A 17,572-nucleotide genomic window follows, 5' to 3' on the forward strand; every position below is an offset into this window, starting at 1 on the left:
TAAGTTTGAACCGAGGGGAAGAGGTTTGAAGTTTTACTTCTGCAGACTCAATGTCAAGAACAAAGTGTAACGACCTCTGTCACGTTCAAAATATTTTCCTCGACTTTTAATTTTTGACAAAAGAAAATTTACAACTAGTTAAATTCGAAACTACTTCTAACTCAATTTTCCCTGAGATGTGGGACGATGTGTTTCTGTTAAACGCAGCCCAACTCTTATGTAGTGGTTACTTTCGAATTTTTTAGCACATAGATTCTGTTTCCCAAAAGCGATCACACCCAATGCAATGGAAAGTGGGTTTAAGATTCAAAAAGATGATGCAACATTTCAGCAGAATCAATATCAAAGATTTTATTCTCCCACACTTAAACAGATCATAACATCAAAAGTGGATGAAATTTTAAGGAGGGGGAGAAATAGAGGAGAAAAAGAACAAAAAAAAAAAAAAGAAAAGAGGACAAATTGAGAAGAAAATAGATTAATGACTAAATGTTTTAAACATAATCACAATTTTGAAAACCAACAAAAAAGTAGTTACAAAAACTCGTCGGTAACGATCTTAAATTTAAGCTTCAACAAAATCTCGGGCATGTTATGGTCAGTTTTTGAGGATTTCATTCGATAAGCACTGATTTTATCTCCGAACGCCTGATTAACCAAAAATCATGCTAGTGTTAAGATGCAAAGAAAAATTACAAAATATAGAGCTCAAAGTTGAGTTACAGGACAGGAATCCTTTAAAAAGACTACGACGATACGAACCGGTTTCTGCTAAGGGATTCCGCAAAATAGGGAATCATCTTCCATTGAAAAAAAATATTGAGTAGGTATAAAAGAGCTCTCATGAATTGGTACTTTCTGTAGAACTAACAAGGAAAGACCTTGATGGAGGTTTGATTTTATGTCCAATGAAAGAGTACCGTACAGAAAACTACAGGGGCCAACTAGCAAAAATGAGAGAACATAAGTCCAATTACTTCTCATAAATTTTGTTTGACACCAGAATTATCCACAATCAAAAAACTTATCCTTTTGATGTGGAATTCATCCCGCTTTAAAAAAAGGGTATAACTGAATAAAGCTAAGCAAAAACAATGAGACGAACTAAAATATTTTCCAATTTTTTGACTTCAATGGGACTGAGGCGTGAGTCTGGACTTTGATCTTGCTTGGCTATTAAATATAAAACTTATGTACTAAATACATGAGGATACATGATAGAGTTAAAAATGTATTTTACTTGGAGATTTTTTAATCAGAAAATGATCATGTAATCAATGGACGAAATTGACATAATTTTGACCTTGGTTTGCCTGATCTTTTCAAGATCTAACTACATAATAGGTTCCATCAGACCCTTTCAAAAGCTTTACTTTGGCACGTGTCTTGACCCAAGAAACCCTAGTTTCCACTTGTGTTATTTTATAAAGTTGATACTTGATAAAATCTAGTAAACTCGACATTAACGATTTCTAAGTAAAGACTTTAACTTTTTGAATTTTATTTGCGAACTACTGAACGTTTTCATGGAATTAATTGCAGCAACAAGTTGCTTGGACAAACTTTACTTCAGCATTCTTTGGAGAAAATGAAACAAAATTTATAAAAAACAAGATAAGGGACTTCAAGAACCTGGCTTTAGATCCATAAGTTGCAGCATATCATTCTGAAAAGGTCAGAGTCAGTTGCTGATATTGGGTATTGTGGCAATCGATTGCCAGAGCTTGCTGACCAAGCCTAGTATGTTGTGCCTCCGGATGAAAAGCCCTTAACTTAAGAAATATCGAGACGCGGAGGTTTCAGAGGCAAGTGTGAATAAACTAGGTACACCTTTTGAGACGAAAGAAAAGCCCAATGAGGAATTAATTAAGAATAAGAAAAAATGAAAAATCTTCATCCGATGGACAGCCGAACTTGTGAGACTTTTCAATCAACCAAGATAGACAAACTGGTTTTAAAATTTTGTTGGTGGACAAAACTAAATTTTTTGTAGCGATTTTCACCTGTGCATTACACTCATTGGCTCATACAATGGTACTATGATTTAGCTCACCGAACTAAAATCAATTATTAATACTTTAAAAGATTTTTTTACAATTATTTATCCTCATCATATCTCAGAGATCTTGGATCATTTTCTGACATTGCATTTTGTAAGCGAATGTTACAACAGAATTCAACATATCAATTGACAAAAAATTGCTTTGAATAGTGAACTAGCAGCCAAGCGTGCAGTGGCGCAACTCTTGTTGCATGGGGCACGAAAATTGAAGACCAAAAAGAAAAATTGCGCAGAGCCTTGGACAAACGGTGGGAGCAAAGATTCTGAGTCATGCCACTGCATGCATGGAGGCTTTAAACAAAATAATCAAAGACTAAGAGCAATGACAATATTTATCCATCCGTGTCTTTTACAGGAACATTTTGAACAGAGTCATTTTTAACTATTGTGTATTGAAAAAAAATCAAAAAAATTTCCATTAAAAGAAAGAGTACCATAAAAAAGGATCAGATATACTTCCGCTTTACTTAAAGTAGATAATGAAGCAGAGGTTATATGTGAAGATAAATATAAGGGCTACAACATAGATCTAACAACAATGCTAGATACATAAACGTGTTTAATAGTAGGTACTTTGAGTCTAAAAGAACAACTGAAATGGACAAAGTAGCTGCTCAACACAGAGAGGATGGGGAAAAATATGACTTTAAGGTACACAACAAAAATGATGACTTTTAAAAACACGAAGTAAAAATAGAGGCCTAATGCTTCCAATTAAGGAGTGATAATTATATAGAATTTTCTCACCAGAAAGAGCAGTCAGGAGGAGTTATAATCTATCACTTGCGTGGTGATTTTATTAATTTTGAAAACATAGGCTTTCACACTTAAAATCAATAACTTTTTAGCTTTCCCTAATTTTAATTTCAAGACTTAGGAGAGGTAATACATAGGACCGTCAAACTTCATTTTTAATTTTCTGAAGAATGATTGGAGGCTATTTTAAAAAAATCGTCTAGACAATATTGCCTATTTTTCAAACTGATGCTACATTTTCAAGTATGGTTTCAGCAATTATTTCAATTATTGAGAAATTAGCAAAAATCTATGATTGTTTAATTTCTACGCTGAGATTGTGGAGAGACTGGTTATGATTGGCAGGGTATTGGTTGAAAATTGTTAATTGGTGAAGGTATGATTGACAACGCTCAAACATAAGATGTTTACAACAACTCGAAATTTTCTCAACGAAGATAAAGGAAAATTTTTACTGGCACAAAACTCTTGGAAGAAAAAGTATTTTGATGCAGATTATGACTGATTCATCAATTTCTTTGAAGAAAAATAGAAAACATAATTTTTGAAAGAAAAAAAAAACAAGATTTGTACCGCTGATCAATTGAAAGATAAAAGAAAATCCAAGGACAACGAGAAAATGTTCATTAAATAAGCTGGCAGTTAATAATTTTAACTGCTCTGCCCAGCTAACAGACCTGAAACTTCTTGTCCAAATTTAGAATTTACATTTTTTTCTGGTACATTGATCAAAAGTAAATGGATAACACACTTCACACATTACTTGACATCCTGGCGCAGATGTTAAGAATCCTTGCTTTTGTTGAATTCTTTTGACATTAATTTCTAGGATTTAATCAAAAGAATCGACGAATAATACAGCAGTGCATACATGAGAGAAACGTCACGATAGTTGAAGCCTTTTACCTGATAGTATTTATAATAGAATATTTTAACTTCCGAGCTTGACAAAAAAATTGGGGCTCAAAGAAAAAAAGGAAGGGAACTGACGGACATATGTGCACACGATTTAACAAAATGTTCTGCCAAAAAGAAGACAGCAAAGAGATGCATAAACAGAGGCTCATATTGAGGCCAGGAACAGTTTGACTGAATTCAGTAGTAAAATAAAGAAAAGATTACAGAGAGAACAATACATGATATCAATTAATAAGTATAATGATAATACAGGATCATACAATTTAATTCATGGGCTGATTCGCATTAAAAGAGAAAAGCATTTCACTATCCTAAAAACTCTGCGTTTTTAAATCGTACCCCACATTGGCCTTTAAACACTTTTACTACGGTCAACATACAACCCGCGATTTTTTTGCCAAAATGTCAACTGGAAGGTCTACTGATTGAGGAACAACCAACCGCAAAATCTGTGGTTAGACCTTTTGGAGAAGTTTCGATTTTTGGCTTTTTGGCTGGTATTTTTGGTCAAGGCGCTGAAAAAGTCAAGTTAGGTTGTTTTTGTGGCTCGTAAATGCATATCCTAAACACTTTCAGTCAATCAAGTGTCAGTAGGTAGCTATACATGCATATTGCCCAAAAGCTTTATCCTTAAATTCACGATTTTCGGGTTTTTTAGGACATTCTGGGTCAAATTGCTGAAAAACACCAAAAAACCCGAAAATCGTGGATTTATGGGTAAGACTTTCGGGCAATGTGCACGCATGGCTATCTACTGACACTTGATTGACTAAAAGTGTATAGGATATGCATTTACAAGCCACAAAAACAGCCTAACTTGACTTTTTCAGTGTCTTGACCAAAAATATCCGCCAAAAAGCCAAAAATCGCATTTTCTCAAAAACCCCCTAACTACAGATTTTGTGGTTTGTTGCTCCTTAATCAGTAGGCCTTCTAATTGACATTTCCGCAATAAAATCGCGGGAGGTATGTTGACCGCCTTAAAAGTGTTTAAAACCCACTGTCACCCCTCTCTCAGTGCATAATATTTTGAGTGTGAGGCAGCAGCAATCTTAACTTTAAACAAAATAAATTTATTACAGAAAATCTGCAGTGTTCCAAAACTATGTTGTGGCTTCAATCACTTTTCTATCACTGAAAGTGAACAAAACAAAATGGTTGAACTAATGAAACATAATAGAGGCTGATTGTGAGCTCAGGAACTATACATCACAATTGTCGTCTTCACAAAGGAAACACAATGGATGACAAACAAATTTACAAAAACGCAGAAATACCGTCCCTAAGCTAAGCCACTGATATTTTCCACTCTGAGGAAATCTCTAAAGAACCAAATCCATAGAGACAGAGAAAAATATTACAGTAAAGATGGAGGATTCGGAGTCTGTGCAAGACATACTTGAGAGAGGGGAAAGATTAGAGACAGGAAATTTTCGAGCATGAATAAAGTAAGTTTCATTCCGTTCAAGGAGAGAATAAGAGAAATAGTAAGGTCCTACTGAATGCAGTCTTCTCTCAAAGCTATTTTGATCATTTAATAGACTCATTTATCACGTTGACTGTAAGTCAGTTCTATTTAATGTTTAAGGATAGCTCAGTCTTTGACGTTTATACTCAATCATTGATTGAGAAAAAGAATGTCAACAGGTTGCCCACAATTTTGAGCAATTGGAATTCCACAGTGACGTACTGCAGTTTATACGATAGTCATTGCAGAATGGTAGGAAGATGGTGCAGCGGTGTTGTCGAGAGTAACAGAATTCAGCTTCCACACAGAAGAGGAGCTATTTCATGGTGCGAGTATGTATGAGGAAGAACTTAATGGGCGGCTTTTGACTCCTCTCATCATGACTTCTATATACATTTATGTATGAATTTTTGTGCTGTAGATGAAAGAGCTGTATTTTCAATCTTAAGTGTGTATTTTTTTAAAATTAGCTCAAAATTTTATCAATTGCTTTTATTTCTTTAACACTTTGCGTTTTTTCTTTGGTGAGAACAGCACTGCATTCATTCCTGGGCAAAAATTTAAAATAGGAGACATTTCAGGGTAAAAAAGTCGAAAAAATCATGTTCATCATTTCCTCTGAAAGTTGTGTTTTCCTAATTCTGGGTGATTTCTAGGATTTAAAACCGTATGTGGTCCCCAATTTTTTCGGAAAGGTTTTTTTTTTACACCGTTTTCCCTATTTGAACAGCTACTTGTGACGGTCGTGAGTTTCGCAACAAAACCGCAGCACGTGCCGCCTACCTCGGAAACAAACAAATGAGCACCAGATATTTAGCTTGGTTCATACCCTTTAACAAGTGGCATACACGATTTCAATATAAAAATAACGAGCGTGACGCTCGTGAGCTCCCAAGTGATCAGAATTATTACTTGCCAACTGATGTCGCCAAATCACCGCGATTCACTAGAAACTTAAATCTAGTAAAGATAAATACTTCATCCCACTTCAGGGCATCCCTGGGCATCACCGACGCCAACTGGATTCCGGTTGCTCTACTTACACGCTTTTTGGTAGGAGCATTTATCTCTAGAGTCTAGCTGTGACGATCATGAGTAAACTTTTTCGAGCACTCTCATCCACTTGTGAATGAATTATACTGCAGATTATTTGTCTTCTATTTATTTTTTTACGATGGAGAAACGTTTTTAGATTATGTTTAAGTCCTCGAATCAGTTTTACTCTTCGAGTTGTAACAGTGCAAGCTAGGAGCCATAGTGTCAGGATGCGGGACGGTCGTGAGTTTGAGACCATTCAAACGGTAAAAAATTACAAAAAACCATGAATATTAGGCAATTTTTTAACGTACGTTTTTAGAAACAAATGTTTTCTTCATATTTAGGCCAAAAATAGGAGTAAAACATATTTATGTGCGAATAAAAGACCAGGAACAAGAATGTCCTCTATTTCAAATTTTCGCCCTCCTACACATTAAAATTGAAGACAACCTGTTAAAAATGACGAGACAGAATACACACAACAAGAAACCGATAATTTGATTCAGTAATATTAACAAAAAAAAAAAAAAACATCCTTTTTAAACACTGCTGGGCAAAAGTCAATGGCCTCCTTGCAGCTTATTCCATAGCTTTGGTTAGGAATTCAATAAACCGTTTACCGTACTGCTCAGGGTCACACGTCGAAATACCATCAACATTAGCTCCATACTTGACTGTTTTGGCTGCTTTTGCAGCTTGCTTTTTCACTCCGTAGTGGGTAAGAACATCAATCAGTGCAATGAAGTATATCTCCTTCACTGGAGCATCTAAAAAAGAAGAAGAAATGTTTCAATCAATTGAGTGTGTAATAATACCAAACAAAAACATTATGTAAAGGCAAAGGTTCAGTTTGAAGAATAAGGATGATCTATCGGACTCACATTTTGGTTATAGAACAGTTGATCATTTAATTAATAGGTAAAATTGTCGATATCTTAAGAACTTTCTCATGTGAGTTGAGAAATATGGAATAGAGATGATTAACTGGTGTTCTTTTGTGCATCTAATGGAGGCTTCTCCAATCATATCAATAGACTTGCTGACTTTGGAAAAAATAAGGGGCTATGGATTAGTAGAAACAGATTGCACAAAGCAGAAGGGAACCAATGCAATTACAGTGTTGTAAAAATTGAGTATCTTCATCATTACATAAAAATGCCGAGAATAGCAAAAATTTTAATATTTTCTGGCGAAAAATCGTTGATTTCAATGAAAAACGACTAGGTACGTGAACTGTGCGAGTGTAAATACATTTAATACTTCTTAGAGCAAAGAGGAAGTTGCACACTTTTGAAAAAAACTTCTGCTGCGAGCATTCTCCAATGCTACAAAAAATAAGGTGAGAGCGGCTTAGATAGAATTTGTATGGACAGCATGAAACAGTATTCTAATCTGACAAAAAATCGTGACGAGATTCTAGGGTTGCCAAATTGACTTAAAACACTTAATTGGCGAGATATTGACTGTAGAACTTCCATCCGCAATTTTCCTAATTTTTACATGCAATTGGAAGAGAGGTAAGTGGGATTTTCAGTTTGAATTGGCCAACAGTTTTCTAGTTGGCAAATGTTGTAGCAGTGGAATACAGTTGTTTCTTGGTCTGGGGAACAACAAATTATAGAACCTAAAGATGGTGGATTGATATCGTAAAAAGTTTTTTCTGTGGTTCTTTTTTTATCACTAATTTTGACCTGTCAAAATATCCGTTCAGCCAAACATTTTTGGACATTTTTTGCGTCAAAATATTCAAAATACATTTCTCTGAATGTTATAACTAGAATCTTAATTTTAAGCGCTGGTAACAGAATTATGTTTTGATGCTTGATTCTTGTAGTTCAGCTAAAAATGTTACCATCTGTCCAAACAGCAACTTTCTATGTTGAATATTAACCGAGTTATTGCCCTTTGAAAAATTCGGTTTGTGACGTCATCTACTGTGGTAGTGACACCCTTGGTTTTTAACACTTTGCTTTTATCCGAGTTTCACGTTGAGTAACCAGTAGAAATAAGCGTTTTTCTGACTGATGAAAGCAAAGTGGAAGAAACCAAGGGTGTCACTACCGCAGAGCATGACGTCAAAAACCCAACTTTTCAAGGGGCGATATTTCAGTTAATATTGAACCTAGAAAGTTGCTGTTTGGACCTTTCTTATTATTTTTAGCTAATTTACCAGAATCAAGCATCAAAACATGATTCTGTGACCAGCGCAACTGACCCATTAGCAGCAAGTCTTACAGTTGGATCGCGTTAAACAGAAAGGAACCAAGCCACATCAGCTATTGCCAAATTTATTTGGGCGATTTAATTTTGTACATGAAAACGGTTGCGAGGATTTTTGTGCGAATTTCAGTGAATTATCTGAATAGTGAGAAGAAAATTCCTCAAAATTTTCAAAGGAATCCGCACGAATGTTCCCTCGTAAAAAATTAAATTGCCCAGTTAAATTTGGCAATAGCTGCTGTGGCTTGGTTCCTTTCTGTTAAACACGGTCCAATTAGAAAATACATTGCAAATTCGGTTCAAGTACCACAGCATAAGGGTTCAGAAGTTAGTGTAATTAACTTACTTTCAGAGGAAGGAATTGCGTATATGTCCAGTTCAGGTATAATCGTGGTTGCGTCGTACTGCAATGATGTATCACGGAAAAGACCATGGGGGCTGTCGGGGGGAGTTGAGCCCCATGGGTATCGGTCTCCTGCTCCAGTCCCGATGCCACCTTCGCTATCCTCATCTTCCTCGGCGTCTGACGGTCCACCGGCCATACCTTCGTCCACCTCATTTCGTTCTGCCTCAGCACGAGCACAGTCGTGAATACCTAAGAGGAGCGAGTAGTCCATCAAGTGAAGGTTTGTCAGGAACTGCGGATAAAGATGCAAAATATTAGATTACATTCTTGAATCATTAGTTCAGTGATTTCCTTTTTCCCTGTTGAAAATTATTCAATAATGCTAGAGCAAAGCTCTAAACCGACGTACGAGTGGGGACTTAACACTGCGAAAACAAACAAATCACTGATAGGTACCAAATATGCACAATACAATGGAACAATTCCGAATTTTCCAAAGAATGTTGAACAAGTTTTTTAAGTCCAAAATCAAGTTGTGAGAAAGAAATCAGTATTCATAGTTTCCACTGAAATCAGTAAATTAAAACTAAAAGTTTGCAAGAAATTAAAAATCGACACAGGCCTTTGGAAAGTAAGTAATATGTCAAGCAAAAAACTGGAATTTATTTCCACAAAAATTTCCTTCTTCTTTTGATATGCGATACAAATGAAATTTTCAAGGAAAACTCAGCTCACTGAAAATATTATTTGAACGCACATTGAAATGGCATGATCAATTTGACTCAAAAAGACTAGTTTTCTACTAGTAAAAAATTTGAATTTATCATTACAGAAAACACCTTTTTTTGAGTATGAGAAATATGACAAGTTTTTGATACGTCCATCATATTCTACAAGGAATTTTGGAAGGCGAAGATGTGTTGTGGTGCATAATTTCAGATGCAAGCTTTGCAGATTGTGGACAAAGCTTTTAGTCCGACTCCTACCATTAACCTGCTCCATTGTGTGTCATGACCAAGAATTGACCGAGGGCAATGATGCTACAATGCATAGATACAAAATCGATTAATAATGATCTCCGAAAGTAAACAACTGCCAACTTATCATTTTGACATCAGCTTTAGAAATATCAAATACATTATTATCAGAGCATCTTTGTACTAGAAAATGACAAGAGTTTATCAGAAACTTCATATGCCTTCTTTGCATGAGGAGGCTTATGTTCAAGTTTGTTCAATGTATTGTTCAAGTTTAAATACAAGAGAGTTACTTACCCCCACATCAGCATTTAATGTTTCAAGTAGTTTTTCTTTTGCATCATCACCTATGTAAATTTTAGTGCCTTCTTTGACGAAATCATTATCTTTGAATGTTGGTAAGTCTTTTTCCTTCTCTCGATCAGAGGCTTCTCTATCAACAGTTGATCCTTTCAGGTCAAATTTTCTGTAATGAAAGAGGTAAACGTAATTTTAGAAATGAGAGGGATGCACCTAAGTAATGGAGCTCATTTTCTCATGAAAATTTTTGTTTGGATAGAAACAAATTATTACAAGACAGGTTTCAGGTTTATACAGACTTGAACAGAAACAAATGGTGGAAACATATTTTAGCCAGTTGCAACGTACCTACCAAGACATGAAAGAAACGTGAATTCATAATACATCATTTCAAGTTATTTGATTCAATTTTCCTGCCACTTGTGGAAAGTTACTTGAACTTGTGGTGAAGAATCACAATTTATCTACTATCCACCAACATGTTTCAGTTACCTAGTGAAGTAATCCACTAGTGAGCGAATTTTTAATACGTTAATATGGAAAATTCTGCAAATACACACCTGTGCGTTGCTAAATGATTGCTAAAAACATTACGCATTGCAACAACATAGTGTTCCATTCCGTCAACAGTGAGCCTGTACATTCCCAAATATTGCGGCAACAGTGTTTTGCCATGCCGCTCGACAATGTATGGATGATACTGCTTGAGAAATGAGTGCATGCGTTCCACTTCTTCACTAGTTAGTGTTTTGATGATGAATAATTTATCGTAGGACTGATAAAACTTTGCACCGGATTTTCCTGGGGAATCTACAGCAACTGGTTGAGATCTGTTCAATAAATAAATAATAAATATAAGAATAAAGTAGAAGACTTCGCTGAATGATCCCTGAAATGTAAAGTAAGGCTTTCAAATGAACAGTACAATGAGAATGTACAGGGGCAGTTAGGGAGGGCTGATGATAATTTCAGGTGTCATGTTGACATTGGTGATTTTTGTGAGTTACTACATGAAAGTGAGAGCCATCACAATTTTGAAAGCTTTGTTCGAACAGTAAATATTAGATCATAATCCTAACTTTTTATTAGAATAAATCTGGGTAGTGTTAGCAGACGCATAGGCTTAATAAAAAGCTGGTAGATTTGAGGAACAAAAGCGTAGACTCTCCACATGCTAACTTAAGTTTACGCCAATTGTTGCTACTAATTTCTTTGATGTAGCCATCTTTAAAACTTTGTCATCCCTCTCGAGTTTCCAAACGACAGATACGAAACAGAGACAGATAACAAGATGACTGAGTCAAGAGTTATATCCAGATAATGAAGTCACACAATGACTCATTTTCGCTCTGTCACCTTCTAGGCAAATATAGCTCTGATTCTCACCCGTTAACCAATGGGTCATTCCATGTCAATTCAACAAAGCTTGTAACCTCCGCGACATTCATTTCCATCATTTTCTTTTTACTTAATGTCCAGGTCAATATAAGAAAAAACCCAAATTTTCACATCATATCTTCACTACTTCTTGTGAAAAACATTCTTGAAGTTTTGTGGCCTTTTCTAAAAATGCACTCTCCAAACTCGGAAATGTCTCGTGTTTGAAAAAAAGCCTTATAAGTGTTGGAATTTTTAAGATTTTAGGCTGAAATTTGGCGCACTAGTTTATGTTAGTATGTATTTCAAGGAGAAAATTCCCAATTGGACCCAACTCACTCAGGAGGGCCAACTAAGCAGAAGATACGCCCGTTTAACCCTGATTTCTAACGCTAAAAACAAGTTTTCTTAAAATGGGCGTAGCAACCGAAGCCAACAAGATGCTGACAACTTTTTTTTTTAAATCAACTTCAGAGTATGCTCTAACTGATTAAAAAATAAAAATCTTGTGTATGCAGCTTCTTCCTTGGTTAATCACACTTTTTAGCAAAAATCGCTGAGAGAAAATAAAGGAATTCAATTTTTGATGCAATTTTTTTTTTTTTTGTACATTCATTTCCCACCAAAAGACAACTTAGGCTGAAAATTTGGGTTTTTTCTTATATTGACTAATAAAGTCCTTATAAGTAAAAAAAAATAAAAATCATGGAAATCCGTGTCGGGGTGGTTACAAGCCTTGTTGAATTAACATTTAATGACCCTAACAAAAGAAGCTGCTATTCTAGTAAAAACTGATTCTATTTAAAAAAAAATGAAAAGATAAAATAATTTGTTAGTTGTCGTATTTTTGGCTTTAATTTGAGTTTTTAAATACGTTTCTTCTGTCCTTTTTCTTTTTTTCACCTTCTTCTTATGCCTGAGCCCCCATCTCTCCTTAGTAGCTATTCTCTGAGGCTTTAGGTTGATTTTTCACAAATCAGACGAAATTTAAATACTTTGTCCTCCTTGCAACTAAATAGTCATTGATTGCAAATATGAAAAGGGGCTAACCCCCTGAAAAGGGGGGGGGGGGTAGTAAAAAAAAAGAATAGGTCTTGGTACGGAGGAAAAAATGAGAATTAGTTCTCACACACAAAAAAAGCTGTTAAAAAGTAGCATGACAGAGATAGAATAGAATTACATGCTCAGGGCTTGCCACCTCAAAATTCATAAGTAACTAACCAATAACCATGGATAGATCGACACTCTGGAGTTTCAGATGTTATTTAAAATCCAATAGAAGTGTAAAACAACCGGTATTGGATATCAAAACTTCATTAAGGTTTAATATATTCCACAAGGAGGGAGTCGTGAGTTATACATATGTATCTTTGTTCCTTGAACTTGAGAGGACTCAGATAAAATTGTCATCTGGGAGACAAATATATACCTAACAACTTTTCTCAGTGAGGATACCGAAAAAACTCCTTATTCGTCAGGAATGCTTCTGAGGTCCTCAGTCAAACATTTTTCCTCTTATTTTATAGATTAAAATGTCCTTATAGATAGACACTATAATTTTGTGCATGCAACCGCACACAGTAAATGTAAAGTTACAAGTATTGTTTGTTTTTGTGCCAGAAGAGTGTATATTGTTGCATTAAAATCCAAAAATGTCAAGTTCTGTAAATGGCGAGTTAAAACTTTGGAAAAATGTCTTGAAACTATGGTCTCATAACTTTCGACTGTCATGTTTCCAATTTAACTTGACATTTATGGTCTCAGAACGTCAGGAGAACACTTCTCACAAAGGAAGCACCAATATCTGAATAGATCCCTTTCTTTGTGGAAAATTACAATTATTGTGTTAATTTACAGGTTAGATATAATGACTAGTAACTGTAAATTGGGACAAATGTTCAGGATAAAGATTTCATGTTCACCAACTTAAGATTGAAAAGCTACCAGTTAAGAGAGGGTTTGTTGAAGCAAGTTTGCTTTCTTGTTTCATACCTTTCTTTTACTTTCTTTCTACTCTCCTGGATGGAAATAGTGATTTCTTTACTTACATTGCAAAAATACTAGGAAAAAATATTCTAAACAGAAATACAGATTGTAAATATTAGCAAAAACACGCAACACTGGATTATTTAGTGGATGGTGGTTGTTAAAATAGTCTTGGTCAATATTTATGCCGATGACTGCACATCAAACCACACCATTCACACACAAAACTAACCTCCGCTTGGGATCTGATTTATAATATTTGCTGCGCTTTTCTTTGCACAAATCACCACTGATACTAATCGGCAAAGTTTGAGCACGGCTGATTGGTTTGTGCCCACTGCTGTACTTAGTTACATAGCTTTCAGATACAGAAAATCTGTGCAAAAACATGAAACTCTTTGTAAGGCTGCAAAAAAGGGACTCAATCTAAAGTATATGCTGTGGGAATTTTTCGAGTTTCAGAAGAAGTGTACCTCACAGGAAAAATCACTCAAATTCAATGAATCCTAAGCTCTATGCTTAAGTTGAGCTGCAGAAAATAGGCAAGACTCAATAGGAAATGTTACTCTCTGACAGGTTCAGAGGCTATTTTTCTATAAAGAGCTCAATTATCTTTTCAGGCTGATGGATGATGCAAAAAGTATCTCTTCTAAAAATTTAAATTTTCCTGCGCCAGAACAGTACATTCTCTCATTTTTATAAATGTCTTAATGCATAATGAAACGTTTTTTAGAAGCAAATTTAGCCCCTTCCACATCAAGCTAATTTTTCAAGTTTGCGCACACGTACAGCTATAACTTAAACGATGATGTTAAACTTGACGAAAATGATGGAGAGTCCGGAGAGATTTTATCTCATTGTAAGTTACTGTTTGGAGTGACCACCTGAATTGGGATTCAGATTTGAAACAACAGAAAAGGCATACACAAAAAATTCATGGTGTAATAAATTACTCGCTACAGTGAACCATTTATTAAGGTTTAGTTCAAAACAAACCAAACAAACACTGTAAGCTTGAATTCATGAGGAAAAAAAAAACAAAAAAAAAAAAAACAAACCAACACCAAGATTGACTAATGTATTTTTCACGATTTACAGATGGAAGTTCTTGAGGTTTCGCAAACAAATTAGTACTTAGTACTTTTGAAAAAAGAAAAGTAAGAAAAAAAAAAAGATAGGTAACTCCAATTTGGGAGAGGTTTTGCTGATTGCATAAAAGGGAATTTTTGTAAGGTTCACCTCTATATTATCCTCTAATGCTGTGCCAAAACAATTGAGCACTTCAAGACTATAGAATATCAAAAACGAGTAGTTGATATTGGAGTGAGTAGTAGCCTTGTCCGACATCAGTTCCTTCAATTGATACTGGAAGTTCAGGCAATGCAATTCAGATATTGTAGGTTCTCTTCCACTTTATATTCTAATCTACACATGGAAGCAACTCCTTCAAAAATGAATACCTGGCCCTTATCTGAACAAATTTGTTCCAATTTCCTATGCTACACATGAGCGAAAAGTATAATCTGTTCTTTGAAAGTAATGCAATTAATGTAATAATCCATCAATTGTTTCAAAAAGCTTCATTAACCAGTGACACAAAAACAGGACAGAAGTTTGAATGGACGACAAAATAAGAGGCCAGACAGATTCAGAAAGATATGAAACTCACCTTGTCATAGATTCCTTATAATCTAAATCATCGATTCCAAATCTTTCTCGTAAATTTCGGAACACGAGCGGACAGTATTCTTTGATTTTGAAATGGCTTGGCATGTTTTCTCTGCAAAAAAAGGAATAGGAAAAATAGAAAGATGTCGAGAACAAAAAATAAGGCTCCTATAAAAGTTTATAGAGTAGAATAAGATAAAGAAAGCTGCGTTATCTGAAATTTTAAAATAGTTGAGTGCATGCATAATATACCATAGCTTCAACGATAAAGCATTAGGTTTGAAGGAGATGAATTTATTGGACTGTTATTCATGGGCTAAACTTGAATTGCCTTTTGAAGAATGCAGTATTTCTTTGCCCCCTTTTCTTGGAACAAATTATCCTATTTTTTATTTTTTAGCTTAATGCCTTCAAGACATGGATTGCTTTAGCTTCATGATTATTTTTCTAAAGAAGATATTAGTTTCAGATTATCTTTACTTTCGCAACCAATGCCTGATCAGCTGAAAAGAAGATGCTGACTTATTGCTAACAAGGCGGTAAAATAGTGCCAGCACTATTGTATTAGTATGGGTCCACACTATTTGGCAGAGAAAAAAAAGTAAAAAAGTTCACAAATTTCAATTAGAGTCAATTATTTTGAGCTTTAATGAGTACCAGTACAATACTGGGGGGGGGGGGGGGGGGGGGGAGAGAGCGTTCAGGCTTGGGAGGCAGCTTGCATTGGAATATTAAGTTGAGGTCACACAAAGAGATCTATCACGTTTTGGATCTTTTTAGATTTAATCAGTGGATCACTCTGGTCAGAGAGCCCAACTTAGCATCTCGCAAAATCCAAGACGACATCGACACTCTTCCCCTTCAGTCTTGTACTGGTACTTATTAGAGCTCACTCTAATTGAAATTTGTGAACTTTTTGGCTTTGTTTCCTCCGCAAAATGGTGAGGAATCAACACTATTTTACCACCTTGTTACATACAGTTCGGGCCACATTTCTTTGTGCTTTTTTTCTCCCTTATTACCAACTATTGACTTAGAAAGTAAAATTTCAGAAAATGATAGAACAAAAATGAACACAAAACTTACTTGTTAAATAAATGGTTGTCAACTTTTAGCTTGGAGTATGATTTGAAATCATCGGGAAGCAACATTACTGGTATTGTCACATGACTTAGTTCATTTATCTGGAAAAATCAAAAGGATAATATACTTTGTGTACAGATCATTCAAGATTTAAGACAAAACAATAAACCACAGAAAAAGCTATTCTTGACAGTGGGTGACAGGAAAAAGCAAACCTGCATCAGAACTGGCACAAGCATCTTAATGTGACAGACTTCCTGTTGACATGGATTTCAGCCGCTCTAAAACAAAGGCTGAAATACTGAAGGAGAATACAAAATATGACGTGGTTCTGTAATAAGGTAGGTATGAGAAATTCAGGTGCATTCTTAAGGGAAACTTGACACAATACCATTACGTGTTCTTATTAGCTAGACTCAACTCAATAAATAAAGGAGATTTTTATGAATTGGGTAAAAGTGTTAGGCTTTCTTAAATGTCTATGAATAATGTGATAAGCACTACAAAACTAGTGCTGTCACAGAGAGGGTAGAGTCGAGGCAAATAGGCTGCATCACATCACATCAATGAAACATTGGGTACGCAGAAAATTAAGGTTGCAAATAAGGCTCGCATTCAAGCACACTGTGGCTTCTTTCTTCACAGAATACTTTTCAGCTGACGGAGTCAAATAATCGGGACTACTTATCACAGCTTCAATCGCGACAAAGAAGGACAGATATCCTTTTGAGTCAGTGAGCTTGGAGTGAGATTCATGGAGACACGGATTGCTGTATAGAGGAGAATGTAAGAAGTATATAATATTTAAGACACAATTTGTGTGGAGTACTTACTGTATGATTTACACCCCACATAAAAACAGATAAAATGGGTTCATTGGCACGGAATAGCTTCACCTTCTGATGTTTGACGCGGAAAGTGCTTCTTCTTCAACTTACTGAAACCACTTGGAGCCGAACTCATTGCGACGATTAGTGGGAGAAAACAGAGGGAAATGAAATTTTAATTAAATACTATTTTCGGCGAATATCATCGTTTGAAAACTACGACCTGAGATGCTGATACTGGGGCATCATCACTGGGACGGAAAAAGCCGCTGCGTAATAGCTGCTAAACATTTCTTGACGACAAGACGTTGTTCGCGACCGAGAAATTATAACAATTACAAATGAATACTTAATGGATTTATTACACGAATATCTGCACTTGACGAAGTTATCGAAATTAATTCGGGCTCGGGCTAGATAAATGATAAGTGACAGCGACTGAGCGACAGCACAGGCGCCGTCCCAAATTCTTCAAAACAGCTCAACGTTGAGCATTGATGTGGCTGTTGAATAAAATTTTGGCGCGAATTTTAAATTCAAGGACGA

At 35.4% G+C, this 17,572-nt stretch overlaps 1 protein-coding gene across 1 annotated transcript; it reads right to left on the reverse strand.

The window, feature by feature from the left end:
* Positions 1-325: 325 nt before the first annotated feature.
* PIP4K (phosphatidylinositol 5-phosphate 4-kinase) lies at positions 326-17,501 on the reverse strand. The gene is given in 9 exon segments (XM_019056202.2): positions 326-7,009; positions 8,809-9,100; positions 10,083-10,251; positions 10,646-10,915; positions 13,681-13,824; positions 15,118-15,228; positions 16,203-16,300; positions 17,033-17,116; positions 17,118-17,501. Coding segments are annotated over 9 exon segments (1,401 nt in total). The 5' UTR covers positions 17,163-17,501; the 3' UTR covers positions 326-6,821.
* Positions 17,502-17,572: the final 71 nt, after the last annotated feature.

Source organism: Bemisia tabaci, chromosome 4, assembly GCF_918797505.1.
Source record: "Bemisia tabaci chromosome 4, PGI_BMITA_v3".
In the NCBI taxonomy this organism is placed as follows: domain Eukaryota; kingdom Metazoa; phylum Arthropoda; class Insecta; order Hemiptera; family Aleyrodidae; genus Bemisia; species Bemisia tabaci.